The 21,606-nt window shown below is 46.2% G+C and overlaps 2 protein-coding genes across 8 annotated transcripts in view; one reads left to right on the forward strand and one right to left on the reverse strand.

Annotated features, from left to right (window-relative positions):
- Positions 1–3,442: 3,442 nt before the first annotated feature.
- LOC114066103 lies at positions 3,443–5,662 on the reverse strand. 6 transcript variants are annotated; one of them, XM_027900518.1, is made up of 4 exons: positions 5,548–5,662; positions 5,412–5,505; positions 4,859–5,072; positions 3,443–3,669 (listed from the first exon to the last, which is right to left on the reverse strand). In XM_027900518.1, the coding sequence occupies exons 1-4, from the start codon at positions 5,572–5,574 to the stop codon at positions 3,627–3,629; spliced, it is 378 nt and encodes a 125-aa protein (XP_027756319.1). In that variant the 5' UTR covers positions 5,575–5,662; the 3' UTR covers positions 3,443–3,626. The 6 variants fall into 6 exon arrangements, 1 of the variants encoding a protein (XP_027756319.1); XR_003573114.1 differs by lacking the exons at positions 5,412–5,505; positions 5,548–5,662 and adding an exon at positions 5,158–5,229 and having other exon boundaries at positions 3,443–4,493; positions 4,688–5,072; XR_003573117.1 differs by lacking the exons at positions 5,412–5,505; positions 5,548–5,662 and adding an exon at positions 5,158–5,229 and having other exon boundaries at positions 4,313–5,072.
- A 31-nt stretch (positions 5,663–5,693) lies between these two features.
- Positions 5,694–21,606, forward strand: part of LOC114066102 (BMP/retinoic acid-inducible neural-specific protein 3) — a 155,334-nt gene continuing 139,421 nt past the window's right edge. Inside the window, exon 1 of one of the 2 annotated variants that reach the window (XM_027900516.1) lies at positions 5,694–5,900. The gene's annotated coding sequence lies outside the window, so the exon portion shown is untranslated. Of the gene's footprint in view, positions 5,901–9,037; positions 9,292–21,606 lie in introns of those variants that run through there. The other variant, XM_027900517.1, reaches the window with a different exon arrangement.

Raw genomic sequence — 21,606 nt, forward strand, 5'->3', positions numbered from 1 at the left:
TAGCTCCACGGCTCAGGCAAATGACAAATGCTCCTAAAATTGCAGTATTTTAAGTGCATGCTAAGAGTGGAAACGTGTGGAACACACTGCTCAAGAAACTGTATTGTTCTTGCCCGTTGTCATTAGTGGCTGTGTGTTTTGATTCTTGGGAGTTAATGACATATAATAACAAAGGTTATTTTCAAATCTCACTCCAGATCTTTTGCTCGGCTCATTTCTACAGGAGATAACAAGATCTATCGAGATAATACACCAGATGTTATTCAGGGAATGACTATCAGCTTGAACCAGTATCTGTAAAATAATCTATTTTCCAAATGCAAATTGCTTTCTCTAACAAGCTTTTTTTTCCCTTCACAGCGTAGCCACCCTAAAACTCAGTAAAACTCTGCCTCTCTGGTGTGCAATTCCCTGACACAGCAAAGCATCAGCTGAGACTTTCCCTGGTACCTGTTCTTCTCTCCCCTTTTTGGGGAGGCCTCCATTCTATATCCACCATATCAGCTACTGGAAGTACACGTTACGCCTCCTCCCCAGGATATTCTTTCTGTTACTGGCATACTGCAGCCACTGGATATTTTTTTCCTAGGGAAAACAGGCACTTGATGCATAGGGACTCTCCACCACAACACTTCAATATGGTTTAAAATGTGTCTCCTGCATTACTTTTTTTCCTCTTTAATTTTCTTGAAGGCAACAGAGACTTCTGTGATGGTCTGAAGTCTGGCTAGCAAGAAAAAGGGAATACCTGAATATGTCAGAGGTGATTTTAAAAATGCCTGCATGGCCACTGGTCATGGAAACATGGCCAGGATACGTCTCAACTTAAAAAAATAGAAAAAAAGATTCCTCCTAGGCTGTGTCTAGTGAGCTTACAGGTCTTGCAATTAATACCATCAGAAAACAGTAAATACCATCTCTTCAAAGAGGTTGTTTTATCTCAGAAAACTGGTGCTTTAATGATAGCAAGAGCCTGAAAAAAAAAAAAAAACACCCAGCCTTTGAGTTTTGTTCCCTGCTGCCAAAGGATAGGGCAAGTGAAAAGGCAGACACCCTGTATTTCTTCAGCTTTCGGGGAGAAATTAAAGAAATTCTACAGTACCAGTCCTTCCTCTGCAAGTGAAATGTTGGGAGTTCCTAAAAATAATCTCCTCTGCAAGTGAGGAAAAACTCAGTGGATATAATTTTATTCCAGTGAATCATATCTCTGCTAAAGCAGGAATGTATAGGTCGAAATATGTTGGTGGACAAGGAGCGATGGTGAGTCAGCAGTGCCTGCTGTGGCTAAAAGGCAGGTGGGGTCCTGGGCTGCCTCTGTGGGGACATCCCATCCTACTCATCACCTGTCATGCTGCACCTCCAGTCACAGAATGGTTTGGGTTGGAAGGGACCTTAAAGACCAACTGGTTCCAACCCCCCCACCAGAGCCTGGGGAAGAAACCTGGCGTCGTGTCCATCGTGTCCTCACAGCTCAAGAAAGAAGCAGAAGGACAAGAGAGGGGTCAAAGGAAGGGCAGGAAGATGATGGCAAACCAACCCCAGCTCAGCCAGACCCAGCGCAGCGCTGCAGTGGCAGTGTCTGCTCCCACGGACAACAGGCACCAGGCTCTGCCAGAGGGTGGGAACAACGACGAGGACAACAGTTCACAAAGGTTTGGGGTGTCCCCAAGGTGAGTGGTCTATGCCCTGAGTCAAAACAGCTTCCAGAGCTGTAGATAATCTCATCTAGCCTCCCTTTCCCTTCCAACCCGGGCTGTCCTGCAATTCCAGGTGTCTCTAATACGATTCTAAAGCAAAATTCTAAATATTTGTTGTATAATGAGCAAAATACAGGACTTGTTTAGATACACAGTTCAATTTATGGATGCAAATAGTGACTAGAAAAGAAACCCACGAGTATGTGAAACATTGTCTCCCAAGCAAAATATGAACACTGGACACACAGGCAATTAAGCATTCCCTGTGTTTCCTAGATGAATATGCAAATTTGACATTCAAATCAGACTTCTAAAAAAGGAAAAAAAAAAAAACAACCCTCATCCGAGAAAAAACCACTCAGAACATAAGCAGTCCAAAGTTTAAGTCTTTTTGCTCTAACTTTAATTACTTGCCATAATTTCAGTTAAGGGCAAGGCACTTTAGCAGGTTATCATTTTGCTCCTCCCAACTGCTTCAAAAGTCAAGTGCGGTTTCCACTGACAAAACACGTAGTGCATGGAATTTTTAGATGGAGAATTTACAGCAGAGTAGCATGCAGGGAATTCATTACAGCCGGGAGAAGGAAGGCACTGCAAGGAGGTGACAGTATTATTTTTTGCATAATAAGTTTGTCTGTTAGAAACTAAAGAGGAACTACTGAAGTGGCTTAATAAATCACGTGCATTTTTCAGTAGCTAGAGAGAAGCATGAGGCAGGTCCTGGGAGAAAAAGGGTCAGAAGGCTGATTATATGAAATGAAGAAAAAATTTAAAATATTATGGGATAAGCTGTTAAAACCTGTGTTTATCAACACAGAATCAGGCTGCTATTTAATGCAGATTTACAGGACAAAAGGAATCTCATGGCCTGTAATTCAGGGCCACGAGGCTTTTAGTACTGGAGGACTTGAAGTGCCCCTCCCCTCTCACATCATGCTGGGCAGCTCCTCAGTTCCGACTGGGTCCCAGTTTGCATTTAGCATTTTGGGGAGCGATAGAAGTTTCTGGCCCGTTCCATTGTTTGAGATGTCATTATTCTGCCTGAGGATGAGACTTTGTAATATCGTATTCTGAGGCCATAGATTATTAACACCACTGAACAAAAAAGCATCATAGTCCTCTACAACCCCTTAACTCTGCTTCAGGGTGATTTTAAGGGCTAAAAGTGAGCTGTGGTGGCAATCAGGTCTTGGAGTTTACACTGTAAAAAATCTGTGTTGTGATTATAAAGTAATTTTTTTAACTTTTAGGTTAAAAAAAAAAAAAAAGGTCTAGTGGGAGTTGTCCCTGCCTGTGGTAGGGGGTTGGAATGAGATGATCTTTAGGGTCCCTTCTGACCAAACCATTCTGTGATTCTATAATTCTATGAAGTGAATAATCTCAGAATATTCTTATCAGATTTGAAGTGGAAAAGGACCAGCAGAGGTTATACTAGTTGAGGAAACCAAGTTGTTACTGCTCTTCAGGTGAAAGAAGATGACAGGGAGGGAAAGGGAGAACAGTGAAATAAAGATCAGACTATGTCCACTGCACCTCTGGGTGCTGTGAAAGGAAAACACCTCATTGTGAAGCCAAAGCCTAATGAAGTCGATCTCTTCTCTTTTATTGGGAGGGTGGGGTTGGTCAGACTCAAAATCCTCCTTGGCTGGTTTAAGCTGCCTTTGGTGTGAAGGAGCTGCAAAGCAAGTTCAGCTCCAAGGCCACCATTCATTCGAGATAGGAAGAAACCTGAAGAGAAAAGCAGAAAAGCATTAGCATATCAGCAAATCTCTTTTTATACAGTCTCTCTCTCTCTCACACACACACACACATATACAGGTATCTACAGCTCCAGTGGGTCTTGGGAACATTTGCAGCACCAAACACTGCCATGAGGACGCTGCTGCCCATGTGCACACCCTGGCGCTGGTGACCTACCCCGGCCACACACTACGGCTCTTTGTCTTCTGCTTTCCCCGGGATTTCATCAGTCCTGGAAAATGGACAGTGCTCTTATTGAGTGTCTTGAATCCCAAGTCTGTTTGATAGTCGTTGCAGGCTTGATGCGCAGCAGGCTTTGTTAAGAGACACACAGTCTTTACATAAACAGGCTGACCTTTATAACTGGCATTTTGTCAGGAGGGGCTGAAGGGGAGGAGAAAAGGGGAGAGAAGAGCCTGTGCTACTTGTTGCTGTGAGAGAAATCATATTCTGAGGCAAAGAGGCAAGATGGCATGTCTTTCGTTTTTATAACTACATAAGGCATCATACCTATGCCTACATATTTAACGTGTTCACATCCCTCGAAATGGACACTGCATTTTTTTTTTTTTCTGGAATATCCTTCCTTCAATCCTTTTCTCACCTCCTTGCTAACGAGAAAGTCAATAAAACCCCAAGCAGAGCAAATCGTTGCCAAGATCAGCTCATTTAGCATAAAAATGATTAAACACGCTGACAGGAACAAACCAACGTGATGTCAGAGGAATCCTGGGTTTCTGTGGTATCAGAATATTTCTCAACAGACTCTGGAAACATAAAACTGCCAGACTGGCCAACGGACATGAACTGGTGCTTACAGAGGCAATGGAGAGAAGACAGAAACTTTCTTGATCAAAAAGCTCCACAGAAATTACCATCTCTTTTGAAGACCACACGTAGCACAGCAGACAAGGGCTGGTGTGATCACCCCACACTGCCCAGCGTATACATCACATAATCGGTATGGTTCGTGTGCTTACTGATCCTGGGGAAGCATGAGGTGAGCACAGCCGGGCTACGCTGCAGGGATGCCAAAGCTCCTTGTTGATCTGCAGGCTGTTCTCGAACACGGACTGGCTTTCAGCGTAGCTCTCAGCCCAGTTATACACAGGGAAAAGCGTTTTTATTATCCATGAATGAGTGTCTGCTCACGGCAAGGATGGAGGAGAGGGACGGGGCGTAGTGGGGGGACACACACACACACACCAAGCTCCATAAATGCTGGCGCTGCCTCCCTCTCCCCCGCACACCTTTAGATTCCGCACACATTCCAGAGCTACCACGCGAAAAAAAGGGAGATTTTTCCACCCAGCCAGCTCGTGATTTCCATACAGAGAGCCTGGAAGCGCCGAGAAGGAAGGCGGGCGGGGGGACCGGGGTGGGGGATGAAGAGGGAGATGAATGGGAGATGCTCCTCTTACCCAGGGCAGGAGAGGGGCACGGGTGATGAGCAGGGACATTTCTGCCCACCCTCCCTCCCCCGCAAAGGCTCCTTGCCGCGATGTCGCCTCCCCGCGCCGCTCCCAAAGCCTGTTCCCCGCTCCAGGACCTGCAGCCCATCCCTGCCCGGGCACGGACGGACAGCGAACCCGGCCGGGATGGGGGGATGCGGGGAGAGCCCCTCCGGCAGCCGGGCTGCGGAATAAATAAAATAAAAGGCTGTGAAACAAAGGGTTGGCCGAGGGTGGGGGTGCCGGGCAGGAGGCTGGGATGCTCTTACCCGGTCGATGTCGCCGCTGCGGCTCGCTGGAGCCCTCTCCGGCTGTGTCGCTGTCCCCGCTCCGCCGCCCCCCCCCGCGCACCCTGTGCCGTCCCCCCACGCCCCGGGGGAGGTGTCGGAGCCCCCCGAACCCCGAGCCCGAGCAGCGTTACCCCCAGCTCCCCGGCCGGCAGCTGAGCCCCCCTCGGCCCGCTGTGGCCCGCCCGGCTCGCCCCAGCATCCCACTGCTCGGTGCGGTCTTGTCTGTGCTCCACCTGCCAGGGCAAAGCCCCTCTCCTCCTGCCTGCTGCTGAGATCTCGCAATTTATTATTCTTTCCTCGAGAATCGCTTCCATCACCACCAAAAAAAAAAAAAAAAACCACCAAAAAAACACACCACAACCAAAAAACCACCACCTCCACCCCAGCAAATCCCATTCCTCTCCGCAACTCCTCTCGCTATTCGGGTTTGCTTCCCTCTCTCCTCCTCCTCCTTTTCTCTCCTCCCTCCCTCCTCCCCTCCTTTCCCCGCTTTGAGTCTGGAGCCTCTCTCTGCCCTACACACACATACACAGACAGACAGACAGACAGACAGACACGCACGGTGTAAATGGGTTGTCACACACACAACACTGCTGCCGGTTCCCCAAATCCCCCCGCCCTGCTCAGCCCTGCTCTAGCCTGAAGCCGCAGATCATGGACTATGTGCTCGGAGCCGGGATGCGTTTTGCTCACAGCCGCTTCGCCTCCTGCAATTTCACCCGGTGAGTAGGTTTGATTTCGCGTTCAGGTGGCGCGTCTCCAGCAGAGAGGACGCTAAACGACAGGGGAGAAATAAATAGAAGGAAAAAAAAAATAATTAAAAAGTATCGCCTCGCCTTGCTCCCGAACGAGCTGGCTCCACTTTCTGAACTGGAAGGAATTAGGAAGCACCAGTCCTGTGCCCACATCCATCGCCGGCGCTGTTGGCAGCGCTCACCGCGGCACCGCTCCCAGAGCCGTCCCCATTTCACCGCTCGTTCACCACATCCCAGTCGTGTTTCCATCGGGCACCGGCCCCGCTCCGTTCCCTGGTTTAAACCCTTGCAGACGGAGCCGTGGATGCTGGAAGGGCTCAGTGCTTTCCCCGTGTAGGGGAAAGGACAGAATTGCTGGGGGCTGAGGGAGCCGTGAGCGCGCCTGAGGGATGTCTGGGAATCCGCGGGGGGGGGGGGGGGGGGGGGGGGGGGGGGGGGGGGGGGGGGGGGGGGGGGGGGGGGGGGGGGGGGGGGGGGGGGGGGGGGGGGGGGGGGGGGAGAGATCAGGTGGAAAAGTTCATCGCTCTTCCTGATCCCCTGAAGAACTCGGATTGGATTGGGGGTGGGGAAGGGTTCTCCAGAAGGGTAGGAAAGGATTTCTAGTCCCGTGGCGTGTGCTGGGAGGTGGCAGCGTCTCTAGCGGGGGCTGTGGGGGCTCCTGCCCTGCGGCTGCGGGGCTTCTGTCCTGCCACTGCCGCTGCTCGCTCCGTGCCCTTCCCGCATTTTCTCAATCTCACAGCCCCTGATTTTACTTACTACTATTTTGGGGTACACCTGTATTTTCGGTCGGCCCGAGGAGCGCAGGGCAGGAGAGAGGTGTCGTCTTCCCAAAACCTACACCCTGTATATGTATCTACCTGGGGCCCAGAGTGTCTCCTGGATCAAGCAGGGACTTCTTTACTTTGAAAAATATAGAAGAACCAAGGGAAATAAACACTCTAAGTCAAAAAAAAAAAAAAAAAAAAAAAAAAAAAAAAAAAAAAAAAAAAAAAAAAAAAAAAAAAAAAAAAAAAAAAAAAAAAAAAAAAAAAAAAAAAAAAAAAAAAAAAAAAAAAAAAAAAAAAAGGACGAGTGCCTTCCAAAGCCCTATTTGTGGTTAATACTTCGAGGATTTCTGCGTCTCTAATTAGCGCCAGGGATCCACCCATGGTCAATAGCACAAGGTAGGGAGGAAACATGTTCCCCCTGGCTGGGAGGTATTGAGTGGCTGCGTGTAGCTGTCATTCGGGTGCAGGGGAGGTGTGTGTGTGCCCCTGTGTGTGTGTGTGTGTCCGTGTGCGCAGCCGTGTCTCCAAAGCAGTGCATGCCGAGATCACAGGGAGGCTGCTAAAGGCTTGCGAGCAGGTGGAGATGCCAGTGAGAAACGCACACGGGATCCGAATTTACTGCGCGGTGGCAATAAAGCAGAAGATGGGAAAGACCAATGGCCCCTTCAGTGCCTGAGTGTGCTGATCCCCTTGCTCTTCCTTCTACCTCCCCTCCCCCGCCACTCCCAATTGCTCCGAATCGCTGGCTGATGTCAGGAAAGGGGCAGTGAAAAAGCCCTTCAAGCGTGGGATCCAAAATCCACCCTTCCTCCAGCTCCTCGCTTCTCCCACCTGCTCGAAGCCCCCATGCCCACATCTCCTTCCAGCTGAGTGTCCTTCTCCCCTAGACTGTCCTCCAGGCGGTTTTCCCATTCCCACCGACCTGCCCCTCTGCCCCGACTCCCTCCTGACCCGGCCTTTTCCACGAGTCTGGGGTGATCGCCCAAATCCCAGACACGTCTCCCGAATTAGCCGCCCCTGGCGCTGCTGTTGCCGGGATCCTCCCGCACCGCTGTGCTCAGGAAAGTTTCCCTGCAGTCACACTCCCTTCCCTCCCTAGGCAGAGAGGATTAGAGCGCGTGTCAAAACCTCTACCTGACCATGAATAATTTTTTTTTTTTCCCTTAACACCCAAAAGCCAGGAAGTCCTGAGGGATTTGATTTATTTAACTTGCCATGGGAATAGCTCAGCTGGTGAGCATCGCCTCGTCTTGCTGCCTTAAAATGCCAGCGCTCTGCAGGAGAGATTTGTGTGCCCATCAGCAGAATATTTCCCGGGTTTAAGAGCACTCGATATTCCCTCTGCCGGCGGGGGTGGGAGATGGTAGGACACAGGGTGAGGGCAGCGGAGTTGCGTAGCTCACAGGCACCGTGACGGCTGGCAGTAAAACGGTGTCTGGGCAGGAAAAGTGACACAGGTTGGACCGAGTGGCGTTTCTACACCCAGCAGGAGGCGAGGACACACACAAACACACCAAACCCTTTGCCTACACCACCTAGTAAATTAATGCAATTAATATGGGCTTAATGGGCGATTGCAACAAGCGAGCGTCAGGCGTGCTTAATAGAGAAGATTCCCATTGCCCTTGATTTCCAGCATTCCGCACTCCCAGCCCAGCGATACCTTCTGCTCGCATCGTGCTGGATGACTCAGAAAAAAAAAAAAAAAAAAAAAAAAAAAAGGAATACCGGGCAGCAGCCAGGCGGTTTTTTTTCCTTTTGCTATAGTGGTTCTTTTGCTTTTCGTACCATAGATTGGTGGTGTGTAAATACCTCCCGAGCCCAGCGGCCCATTCCCGAGGGAATGCTCCCGAACAGCCCTCTTCCCTGTATTTAGGTGTCCAGGCTCCCTGCTTGCCTGTGTCTCTCACTGCTAAGGATTACCTCCACCTCCTCTGGCTGCCTCCATCTCCCCTGAGGCCGTGTGGCTTTGGGACTCCCATTTGGCCGGGAGTTAATTTCCTAAATTCCAGTCTTGGCAGCGGCGGGTGGACACGCGGGGATATGGCTCTGGCACGGGTGAAACCCTTTAAGGATGCGTGTCAGGGTCCAGCCGGGGCCAGGGACCAGGGAAGGGGCGGGAGGGGACTGGGAGAGGCGGGGGCTGGGGGGACCCTCCGCCCGCAGCAGCAGGAGGGGCTCCGGGTCCGGGCGGAGCGAGCACCGACAGCGCCGGTCCCGGCTGCGGGACCCCCCCCCCCCCACCCCATCACCAGCCGCGTCCTCTCCATCCTCTCCCCATCCTGGGCAGGACAGGGCAGCTCGTTTTGCAGGGAAGGGAAATCAGCCCCCCGGGGCTCCCGCAGGGAGGGGAGCCCTCCCCGCAAAGGGTTAAGGAGGCTGCGGGTGCTCCAGGCACGGTCCTGTGTGCGCCTCGGAGATGCACCAGCCAATCCCGGCAACAGCACCATGAACTATATGTAGCGTGGTGGAAGGAGCGAGGGGAAGGGAATAGGGTGTCAGCTGTCACCCTGCATCGGAAGGCAGGAGACCTGCATTTTTTTCGGGCTACGGTTTCTGTGCCACTTAGAGACCATCGTGCGTTTAAAAAGGTAAGGGCTTTGTTACCAGCTGTCTGTCTTGTGATTCACTGCCGAGTTCAAGTGCGTTTTCTGCCTACCTCTCTTTTAAGTACTAAATTGTGTAGTGCAGAGTGGGAAGAACGTGGAATATGCCGTGATTTACTGTTTGGGGATCGTTCTGAGAGACTACGTCAGCTTCGAGTTGTAATGATTTCATGTAGAGATTAAGCAAGTGTATGCATGCGAAGCGAAGCGAATTCGTGACTGGCAGAGAAATGTGATGTGGGAGATAGGAGAAAGATGTTCTATTGCAGCACCAAAATCAGTCCTGGATCCATATCAAATGAAAGCCAATGCAAGATAGACCTGATTCTGAAAAAAATATAGTGGGTAGTTCAGAGGCATCTCTGCAAGTCTGACAGAAGAAACAGAAATGACTTCTTTCCTAGAAAAGCCCAGGTCTAACTTTATTTAAATACAGCCTCACAAAAGAACGCTATAAAAAGAAATGAAGTCAAAACCTTACAGGATCTGTATGTTGAGAGATGAGTGCCTCTGACTTGCTAAGTGTACAGAGATAAAGCTGGAACGGCCCTACTTACATTTACAAGATATAAGAAAAAAACTTCAGAGGAGCAATCCGTTTAGCTATCAGACTTTGCAGACTTCTATCGCTGCTCAGCTCCATCCCTGTGAGGAGTTACTCATTTTAAACAGGTGCTCTTTACCATGAGACCAGCTTTGGGAATAGAAACATTTGAGTGGATCTCTCCCTCTCCGTATCCAAGCATAGCGACAGACCCTCGGTCTCAGACGCTGTCACGGTGCTGTCTAATCAGCAGAGTTCCATGAAGAAACTACCTACAGATTCTTGCCTCCAACCATTTTTCTCTCCAAGACGTAATTTAAGCAGGAGAGGAATAAAAAATAAAAAAAGAATCTGGGATATTTTCTGGAAGCGGATCCACCTCCAGCGGGAGCAAACTCCCCACCAGACACCGAGTTCACCGGAGTCGCGTGTTTGGGGTGATCAGTCACGGAATGCTGAGCCCCTGTGAGTGGAAACCTTCACCAGGAAGCAGGAAAACAGGCAGCTGGATGTTTTTGCAGAGCTCACTGCAGAAGGCAGCATTTGTACGACAAGCCAACAGAACTTGAGGATCTTGGAGTGATGTAATCACCCTTTCTCATTTTTTTCCCCACTGCTGTCTGAATACCTTTGTGAAGGATTCATTACAGGAGTCTACTCACTGTTTACACCAACCTGTGTCTGAAAAGTTGTTTCTTTAATCCCCAAAAATCGCAGAGACTTTTCATTCCTCTCGGTCCCAGGCAATGAGACAGGAGACTGCAATGTTTTTGCTTCTTTGGGATCAATTTGAAATTGAGTAATCATATCTGACCGTGACCAGTCTGAAACATTCCTTGCTTGAGATGCAACACCTAATCGAAACAAAAGGAATCTCTTTTTATCGGCAAGCTTGCTTCCTCAGCAGGTTTTTGGTTTTTTTAAAAAAAAAAAAATCTAAATGAAAGATTGGAAGATCAGACAACTCACCCAAGTTTTTCTTAGAAGAAAAAGAGAGTAGTGGGAATTATCAGATGACAGTTTCTAGAAACACCGTTTTCTAGCCATCTTTTATGCCCTTAATCCTCCCAAAACTTCATCTCCCCCCAAAACCTGAAGGAGACATTGATTTTATGTTTTATTTCCTCTCCTGAAACACTAATAATCTCACCGGGGGCAAAATCGCCAGCAATACGTTTTGACAAATAGAGCCCAGATGCTCCCTCAGAAAGGCTGCATTAAAGAAAAGTGTCCTGCTGGAGCTGCAGGTAGCAGCTTACAGTCATTTCATGGAGAAGTTGCCTCGCTGTTCTTCTTGATCTCACACCACCATAAAGGGAGCATTTTTTTAAAAACAATTTTTCAGCCATGTTCTCTTCAGGGCTTTATTCAATGTGTGTGTGCTCAGTGAGGGCCTGGTCTTGCCCAAGTAAAGGAGTTCAGAGCATTGCTATTAAACTTCACTGGAAGCAAGATCAATTTCCAAAACAAGATCTTGGAACCAAGATGACCTTCAGATTTAGAAGGGAAAAAGGAAAAAAAAAAAAAAAAAAGAGGGCAAAATGAAGTTACTGCTGCATACTGAGCAGTGTGAGGCTTTGCACATCTTGAGTCAAATAGTATTAAACCACTAAAGAATGGATTTTTAACCTGATCTTACCTTGGTTTAGGCCTCAGTACTCTTACCATCATTGAGAAAACAACATTTTTTTTTTTTTTGTAGCTAAAGAACGTTAGGAGAGCCCCCCTGAGCTGCAGGCAGGCAGCACCTTGACACTCAGGCCACTGTCCTGCTGAAAACTGGAATGGGAATAAGTTGGTCTTGTAGCTCCGAAGTTAATCCTTCATCTGCACCCCAGTCTGTGTGCACACACAGATGCAGGTTGTAGATACGCATGCACACACAGATACAACAAGTCTTCACCTGCTGTGTGTGCCACAGAACAACGCCCTGATGGGAGCAGAGAAGGACCCTCTGCCACGTCAAGTGTTTGACTGATGAGTCTCTCTCAAAGGCCACAGATCCTGTTCCACCTTCAGAAGAAGGCTGACCAAGCGCTTTGTGCTGTGAGCTAAATGGAGATGATTAAACTGTAGTGGTTCCTCTAACAATGAGGTGACATCCAAGGCTCCATCAGATGCCTTTGCTGTAACAGTTACGTTAATGGTGATTAGCAGATTCTGCTAATTCGCAGTAACACCTTCACTGCCACATCTACCAGAGCTTGATTAATGAGAGAAGGAGCTTGTAGAGCATTTATTACACATTGGCAAGCAAAGAACTTAAATCTGGGGAATCAGAGCACTGCTCTGTACCTTTAAAACCCTATTATTCATGACTACTGAGAGTTCTGTGAAGCTAATTTAGCTCTTTCGGTACTTATAAATCTTCTGGAAATAACATAAAACACCTGGTTAACTGAACATGGGTGACCACTCTGAAACCAAATGGGAATAATAAAATATGTTATAAATGCTGCTACTTATTTTTATTATTACTTTTTCCCTTTCTGTTTGAAATCTCTGTTTCTAAGGAGGTGAAAAATACTGATACAATGGTATTGTAGATGGAGGTGGTAGCCCAAGCATATGTCTTAATTAGCTGTTTTTTACCTAAAACGTTATGGATCCCTATTCATTGACAATTTGGTGGACACAGAGAACAAATACGTGTTACAAATTTTATCTTCAATAATTCTATTTGGTTTTTACTTGGTGTGCTGCGCTAAAGATGAAAATCGCTGTATTTTAGGGCACAGCTGATACCAACCCCTTTTTCTCCAGAACGGTCAGCATTTCTTGGATGAATCCCCTTATTCCTTAATTTTCTGCACCACCATTTCTACTGAAGATGCTTGTTTAGGTAAAGCAGCAACGTTTATGCAGGTGGAGACTCATCCTGCTGCCAATCTCTGGGGGCTGTGGATTTATTTCACATTGAGCCATTAGCTGGTGATGTTCCCTTTTTAAGTCGCTGCTCCTGTGGGATGTAACTCTGACTCATTGGCTTAAAAAGTAAAAGCTTTTGTAACTACCTGAGTACCCTTTAAGCTCTCTGTTAGCTTAACTTTATTAGATTGATCCACACTAGTTGAAGAGTCAGGAGTGGCTTCTTTTTGAAAGGTGCTCATTTATAAACCAGCTTAATTTCTTCGTGCTGGTTTGTCTTGGCCAGGCAAAGCCTAGAACGTTTTCTCTGTCTTTCTGGAGCGGAGGAAAGAGGTTGTTATAAAGAAAACCGATGAGCCTGGTACTCAGAGAGACTGCAGTGATCTGTAACTCCTGATAACCAGTCTCTCCTTCTGCACTGTAAAGATACTGGCCGAGAGTTTAAAGCTCTTTAGCATTAGCTTAGCAACTTTCTACTAAATAAGGATGCGTTATTCTATGAGCTACAGCAAGAAATAGTGATAATTTGGTACTAAGGTGGCTTCAGACTCTCTCATAGCTAAATTAAAACAGTAGAAAGGTTGCAATTCCTGATGAGATCCTAAAGGTCAGACTTTCTCTCCTTGTAGCGTGATGTTCACAAGAAAGACATCTTCTAGCAGACTTTTTTTTTTTCCCTACAATTTTTAATTTTTTTTTTTTTGTGAACTTTTTTAAAAATCAAACCTTGCAAGGCAGCTTTGGTGCTGGATTTATGTGAGATAGCGGGCTGCCCAGCACACAGGACATAATTATTACTTGTACAATCAAGCTTTATCCATCCTCAGCTGCAATTAGGTCCAGACTGGCTTGTTGGAGCTTGAATCTTTGCTCAGTCAGCCATTAAGTCCCTACTCTCACTATAAAAAATTAATAGATATAACATGAACATTTAAGAGGATCTGGCTACTGCCCATGTACCAGCTTAGAAAGCTGTGCAAAGGGACTTGGGAAAAATCATGCAACAGTTTTCAGGAGGACCAGCTGTGCAACCATCTCTTGAAGTTTCTCTGAGTCCTGTCCAGGGAGTTTACACCACAGGTGATATAAGTTTGTTGTTTTTTTTTTCCTGCTGGCATGAATATGTTGAGGATGAGGAACCTGAAAGGAGTTTTGACCATCCATTTATAGGAGCTGAAAACCATCTACACCACCTGTGAAATCAGCTGTAAAATATTCTGTGAGTTCAGGAGCAGATTTATCTGAAAGATGTAATAGAAGGGCAAAATAAAAACATTACCATTCGATCAGATATCACTGTTAAGAAATAAAACACATAAAGTAATCCATTCATCTGGCAATGCACCCAGAAAGGTGCATTCATGCCATTAGACCTTTATGGATGTTATTTCTAACTCCTGGTCTTAAGCTGTAACCACTAATTTTCCCACGAAAAATAAAGTCCAGAGGAGAGCTGATAGCTGAAATTACAGGGCTGTGTGTCATGCCTGAGCCAGGGCCTCTAAACAGAGAAATAAAAAAAAAAACAAACCCAACCACATCATTTCAAAACATGAACAGGATGGTGGATTAGTTCAGGTAAATATATGAGGGGATGGAAGTACATGAAACTAGGCTGGATCTGTAAGTGTGCACACTGCAGTCAACGTCGTTCATTGCTTTTTTGCCCCTCTCATTAAGTCCAGAGAACAGCTAAACACCATTCATTATTCTACAAACAATATTAGCACTCCAACAGCTTCCAAGAAAGTTCTATTTTTTGCCTGAGACTGACAATTCCTTTCCTCTCCATCCTTTTCCAAGCATTTGTTGCAAAATCCCCAGAAACAGAATCTTTAAGCAGCAGCAAAAATAGTCAGCCCCTCTGTTAGTGCAATGAACATTTTATAACATTTTATAACATTTTATAACATTTTATAACAGTTTTGCCTTCCAATAATTTGAAAGTATTCTATAGGCATTTATTGTTCAGGCTTCACAATAGCTTTTTTTTTCCCCCTGATTTTAGGAACAGAAACTGTTATTCAAGAAGGTTGAGGGACTTGGCAGTAGGATCAGAGCTGTACTTCAAGGTAACTCAGCTCCAAGTGCTCCCCTTCCTCTCTGTAAACCGAATCTTCAGCTCAACAATCTGTTGGTGTGCAAAGTTTCCTCCCACCCCATCCCGTTTTAGTCCTTCTGCATTAATCAGTTATATTTGGATTTGTCCTCAGGCTGGAAAGGCTCTAGAACCAAAGTTTCAGTGCACAGCGTGTAAATAGCTGCTCCCTGCCACTCTAGATGGCCACAGCTGTAACAGCCCTGGGCTTAAAATCAGTGCAAGGACGAATTTAAAGAGGAAAGGGCTGTTTGTGGTTTACTGGACACAACCAACTTACATCTGTCTTGATTTCTTCATAACCCACTGCTACTTAGCTGCTGAATTGGGTCAGGAAACTATCTGGGGACTAAAAGTTGTGGGTGAACAGGAGATAGACTGCTACAACTAGTGTGTCATGGCCTCTCAGTGATTAGCTATTATTTAATTTTGGGGTCTGGTGCTTACAGATCCTAAGGACAAACTTAACTACCATTAAAACGCATCCAACGAGATTCTCATAGCAGAGAGTGCTGAATGATTTTGCGTTAAGAGCTGAGTTAAAAAAAAAAAAAAATTCCAGGAAGTTTGGAATTGGAGTTTCTGAATATCTGTCTCACATTGTGATTTTCTACAAATTTTAATGCTCCAGTGTGCAAAATTGTGCGTCAGTTTGTGCTTGAGGAAATGCTGGACCAGAACCTCTCCCTGCACTGTGATTTTTTTTGGTAGTGCAGCTCCCAAACTTGATTAGAGAGAGCTTGTTCTGTTTGCCTGCTAACATTTTTCGTACCATCTGATGCTTTAGCTGGAAGTTTTTGGGCAGTTTGGGAGAATGTTTAGCGTAACTTGCTTGAGGGAAGAGTGGCTTGTTGTGCAGTTTTCACGCAAAGAGTTTTTGCCCGTGGGACGGTCCACGTGAGCCTGTGGACTTGCAAAAATTGAGATTTCATGGATTTCATCCCCTGTGAACCTTTATTGATCTGAAACGTGCAGTCATCCAGCCTGGAGCAGACTTCAAGCTCTCGAAGGAACAGGTTTTTCTGTGGCTTTGTGGCATCCTGGGTGTTGGTCAGTTGAAATCCAGAGTTCAGTCAGGGTCCTGCTCGGCCATTCCAGAAGTGAACTTCACTTTAGCTCCTTGTGTGACTCACAGACGTAGCCTACCAAGAATTTAGTTACTAGTACCCATTTAAAGATGAGGAACTGAGACACCATAAAGACTGGGTGGATTTTACAAGATCATGTAGTGATAGGAAAATGGGGAATGGCTTTAAACTAAGAGTAGATTTAGATTGGACATTGAGAAGGAATCCTTCCCTGTGAGGGTGGGCAGGCCCTGGCACAGGGTGCCCAGAGAAGCTGTGGCTGCCCCTGGATCCCTGGAAGTGTCCAAGGCCAGGTTGGACGGGGCTTGGAGCAATCTGGGCTGGTGGAAGGTGTCCCTGCCCATGGCAGGGGGTGGGACTAGATGGGCTTTAAGGTCCCTTCCCACTCAAATTGTTCCATGATTCAGTGATTCCTCCCTTTCAGTTACTCACCTACACAGTCCCACCAGCACCCCATCAGCTGGGACTGGAGGTCCTGGAGCTCCTGGTCAGCCCCCAGAGGTGGGGAGAGGACCCAGATGAGGCTGGTCAGGTCTTTTGAGGCCTGTGTGTGTGTGCACTCAGAGCTTTGACAGCTGATTTCTTTCCTTCAGTAGGTTCCTTGATGGAACAGATTCACTTGTTAAGGCAGAAAGACTGTAATGGCAATTTGGGGATGCTGCTCTACATCATCAGCTAAAACACATAAGAATCCGTTTGCACAGGAGGATGAACTTAGATTAACAGATTTAAAAAGTGCCTCAGGGAATTTATACATCATGATTTGGGCAGCAAAGGACAAAATTAGGTCTTTTACAAATATCAGGCATCGGAACAATTGCCTGGGCGCGCCTGGCAGGCAGCACTGGCTGTGCTGGGAGGCAACAGAAAGCACGTGGGTCCATCCAATTCCACGCTCACAGGCACTTGCAGGAGTGGAATTCTGCAGGGGCAGAGCAAACACCCAGGCCTGCTCCACGGGCAAGAGCTGGAACCTTCAGCAAGCAGCTCTCACGTTGCAGACAGAGCTGGGGGTTGGTGGCACAGGTCAGGCTGACAGTCACTCTCCCTTTCTGTGCATGCATTTTGGTTTTGCTCCTCTGCTCTGAAGGCTGGGATGAGGAAAAAAAATAGCAGGATTGTTTTGAAAAAAATATTAAAAATCAGGCATCCTATTTGTTCTCTCTTTCAGATTTTGAGGATGTAGTTGCAGGGGTCTTGTCCTTGTCTTAGAGAGGGGAGAATAAAGCTCAGATCTGGCAGTGGGTGAAGCTCTGTTTAAACAAAGGAAAGATGTTGATTTAGGGTGCATGTAGTCCCAGCTGATACCAGGACCTGATGTGAAGACCCCACTTATTTTTAAGCCTGGAACGTGAAACTCACTTAAGGATTTTGGACATAGAATTTTTTTTCTTCTCTCAGATTTTTTTTTTCAGATGGTTGTAGCTCGCAGTGAATAACAGAGAACAAGGTGATTCAATCCCCCTCGCTGAAAATCACCTGGTGACCAAGATATTTTGTGTGTCCAGGTGCCACCCCCCAAGTGGCACAGGCTGGACCCTGGAGCTCACGTGTGTTGGATCTGATGGCAGGGAGAGCTCACCACCCTCCAGCCTGGCCCATGGTGGCAGCCTGGGCTAGTGGAAGGTGTCCCTGCCCATGGCAGGGGGTTGGAATGGGATGGGTTTTAGGGTCCATTCCAAAATATTCTATGAGTTTGGGATTCCAGCTCCCCAAACTCCTGTTCTGTTTCTTGGAGCTACCAAATGTGCGTGTCGAGTCTCTTGTTTTTGGGACTCCAAATCTGAGAGAGCTAAACTTCTGCCCAGCGTCTGACTACGAGCACAGGACAGAACAGTCCACCCCAGCCCACAGATCCTTTTGCCATCCTTCAGGAAGTTCAGCTCGGGAGAGTTTTTTTTTTTTTTTTTTTTTTTTCTATGGATTTGTGTCTCTTCCTTTGAAGGGCAGAACCCCCGTGATGGCTCCGAGCCCAGAGCAGAACACAAGGGAGATGCTTTTTGCTCTCTGCTCTCTACCCTTCTCCTCTGTAGCTGATACTGATTGCAGCATTTTCTGCCTTTCTTTTCTTCCACAGCACATCATCAGCTTCATGGCTGTTTCATTTACACTGGGCTGTGTGAGAATTCCAAGGGCAGATGCCTCCCAGGTCTCATTCATTTAAAATCGTTAGCAGTCGAAAAATTGCTTCTTGGGAAAAAAATAAGAACTACTGCTGATAACACAGCAGGTCCTGTGGTGCTTTAAAAAGGTGGGCAACATGATCATCACACTTCAGATGGGGAAGTGAAAGCAGAGACACATAAAGAGATAAACCCAGGGTCTTAGAGCAGATAAGAGCAATCTCTGAGACGCAGACTATTGCTTTATTCTTTATGCAAAATGTCTTTCCATTTTTCAGTGTCAAAACACCTTTGAAAAAAAAAAAGAAAAAAATGGTCCTGAGTTATCTTGCCTTCTCTGAGCTTCGCTGTTCCCCATCCAGCTGCAGTGGAGAAAACGTTTCTTCTCACCATCGATTAAAAGTTGTAGCATTCCTGAGAATTTTGGGTCATGGCTGGAAAAGAAAGAATTTGCTTCATTGCTGCACCCAGCACCTGGTGGTGTATCTCATCCAAAGTAGTAACTTCGAAATCCTGATGGTTTGTAAATGAATGGAGGGATGGAGTACCAAAGCCCTCATAAATAGTAAAATTATGATTTTACTGAAATCCAGCTACAAACAGAATCCCCAGTAACAGTCTATTGATGTGACAGTTCTCATGGCAGAATAAATATTGAACTGGTTGTTCTCTGCAGAATGTCTTTCCACCTGAAAACCCAGCAGCTCTGCTGCTTAACAGGTGTTTTAGTTCCCACCCTTTGCCTATCCCAAATTTAATTCAGGTTGTTCTTCCCTGGAGTTCTTTGATGGCTGTTGTGACTGCAGTCTTTGTATGTGCCATGTGCCCGTGACAGTCTTTGAAAACTGTTTTCAGGGCATTTGCATCCATTAGAGAATTTGAGTATTCAAAAATTTGAGATATTTTTCCTACTGTAATCTTGGCAAAAATCCTTTGCTTGGAATTTTCTACATTTTTTTTTTCCATGGGAAATACACATTTAACTGCTTCAAAACCCACTTAGCCTTGGTCTTTTCATGTTTCAGCCCCTTGTTTCTTAAAGAGAGGTGAAAGTTTCCTTCTCAAGGGTGTTATGGGAACTGATCCTCTGCAGAGTGATTTTACAGTGACTGGACAACACAGACAAGTAGATAAGGATCAGTTAGAAATGCACACGTGATTTTACTCTCCTTAAGGTTTGCCTGTATATTTATACTCTTTTGAAAAATACCTTCATAGATGTTTGAAACAAGGAGATTATTTTCTTCTGTAACTTCAGAGGTTCTCTGGAGGTGTTTCACCAGCGGTTCGTTTGTGACTCACCACGAGATGCAGCATTAAGGCAAGAATAAAGTCCTGGCTCTTCATTACTCCTTCCCAAGCCCTCATTTGGTCTGGTTTTAGGAAGACGCCACATATACAAAGTAATTAATTTTCCAATCCTAATATTATCATTTTAAATTCAAAAGGGACTCAATTAGTCATCATTACAGTTTAATGGCCTGAAACACTTTAGTGTTAATAAGTACCTGAAAAAGCAAACTCCTACCTCTTCTCATTTAAACAATGACATGACTTTTTCAACGGGGAAGTTTGAAATTCTATAACAGCAGTTGGAATGAAAATAAAAATTCTCGTGACAGTCTCTGTAGCTTCACATAAATGGCAAGAAGTGATGCCCAGGCTCTGCTCGTCTGTGCCAAGGATGATGGAGGGGAATGAGAACGTATTTTTGCCTGATTGATGATAAGAAGAAACAGAAGCATTTGTGGATTTTCCCTCTGTTGTCATGCAAAGGCTGCTCTGGCCCGTCTGGAAGTGACTGACGTGTTTTCTTTATTGACACTGAGCTAATTTTTAACAGGAAATGGCAATGAAGTGATGGCCATGGCGTTTATGGGCCAGGAGAGCAATCTACCCCTTTTCAGCTCTGCTTCTGATCTCTGCAGACTTTCTCATGCCCTGGGAGGAAGGTTACACGGTGGTGTAACCCCAAAGACATGAACTTCCACCTGTGAAGTAAAAAAAAAAAAGCATCAGTCTATACTCAAACTTCATACAGCACACAAATATGCAGCTGTTTTTGCATGGAGGTGATGGCTTGGGAGTCTAGGCTGAAGAGAGCTCTCTGTTGTAGGCTGGTGGAATCTCATTTCAAAAGGATTTGTAAAAATTAATACATTCTGTGTTTTATGGTCGTAAACTGCCTCATGGCTGTAACTGCTGATGGTTACAACTCAGTGCCTCGGTAAATGCTCAGCATGAAATATGAACAGGGGCTTTCCTTACACATTTATTGTTTGCGGGATCGTGTCCAGATCATGTTACAAACAATTGCATCCCATAAACCCTGAGTATTTCTCCGGGTGCACAGACAGACTGTTATATTCTCGGCGTGTAAATGCCTGTTGGTTCACGTGAACCTCCGTGCCCTGGTGGGGGGCGTTACCTTCCTGCAACCAACATGGTTCTAATTGACACAGAAGACTCCTCAGAATATTAATGTCCCACACAGAGCATATTGATTCAGTATAATTAACAGGGGGTGCTGAGTTGCAGAGTGTCCTGCTGGAATCATCCTCCTTTTGGGGGGCACTCACGGATCAGATTGCTGGTGGTAAGGAAGGATTTCCCACCAAGTTACAAAAGTCATAGCAATGGGCACTGTAAAAATGTCATGATCAGTGATGATTTGAATGAACGTGAATCAAAAATTTTGTTCCTTGTAAACCCATCAGCTAGAAAAATGAGAGCTCTCACACTCATGTATTTTAATTCATTATGTGCTGTTTCGCCTTAGGCTGAAAACTAGAAGTGATTGCTTCTATATATTTAGGAATCTACATGGCCTTTTGTCATTTCAGCATTTCTGAGAACCTCATGCTCTTGCATAGATGATTTCACAAAATCTGAGCAGGATATAGAATCGTTATCCCATTCCACAGGTGTGGGTCTGAGGTACAGGAGGAAACTCTGCCTTGTCTTCACTGAGTTCCTACGTGAGGCAATCAACACTTGATTTGTTATTGGGCACACAAAAACTTATTTGGGGTCCATTTAAAAAATGTTTCTAGGCCTGAGCCGTTGGGTTGGAGTAAATTGGACTGCAAGCAAAGTGCTACTGTCAGGGATGCTCAAAATTGCAGTGTCTGGAGCTGGAATAACTCACTGAACTGCTCACTGTGGGCAGCTCCAGAGCTGTTGATCAGAGCAGTCCCTGCCCTGCCACGCTGGTTTGAACACCACAATGACAGGTCGCAGTGAAGACAAGCCACTGCCTGGCTTTTCCAAGGACATTAAGAAAAGAAGGCAGCTGGGTCTTCTGAACCTCCCCTATTTTCTGCCCAAGGTGTGAACTGTGAGCTTATGCACTGACACTGCTGAATGATTTTGTGCTGCTGTTACGGGCAAGAATTGTCATGTTGCGTATTTTTCATTAATGACTGGGAAAAAAAAAGAAAAAACCCAACAATCCCTTCCCTGATGATTTGTGAAGGTTTCCCTTCAACAGTAAATATTATCGCTGATGATGTTAATGAAGACATTAGTTTCACAGCATCTGAAGTACCGAAACACTCCACTGTTAACTAGCCTAGTGGG

Source organism: Empidonax traillii, unplaced genomic scaffold (assembly GCF_003031625.1).
Source record: "Empidonax traillii isolate 1590-97213 ecotype Southwest subspecies unplaced genomic scaffold, ASM303162v1 scaffold734:size1267433, whole genome shotgun sequence".
Classification (NCBI taxonomy): domain Eukaryota; kingdom Metazoa; phylum Chordata; class Aves; order Passeriformes; family Tyrannidae; genus Empidonax; species Empidonax traillii.

Bases quoted from the DNA above. Each gene is read 5' to 3' on its own strand.
- LOC114066103 (XM_027900518.1), bottom strand. From the start codon at position 5,574: ATGGGATTTGCTGGGGTGGAGGTGGTG. The intron at 5,506-5,547 runs GTTTTTTGGTTG...GTTTTTTTTTTT, and splicing joins TTGCTGGGGTGGAGGTGGTG to TTTTTTGGTGGTGATGGAAG. The intron at 5,073-5,411 runs GTGGAGCACAGA...TTTATTCCGCAG, and splicing joins GAGGGGCTTTGCCCTGGCAG to CCCGGCTGCCGGAGGGGCTC.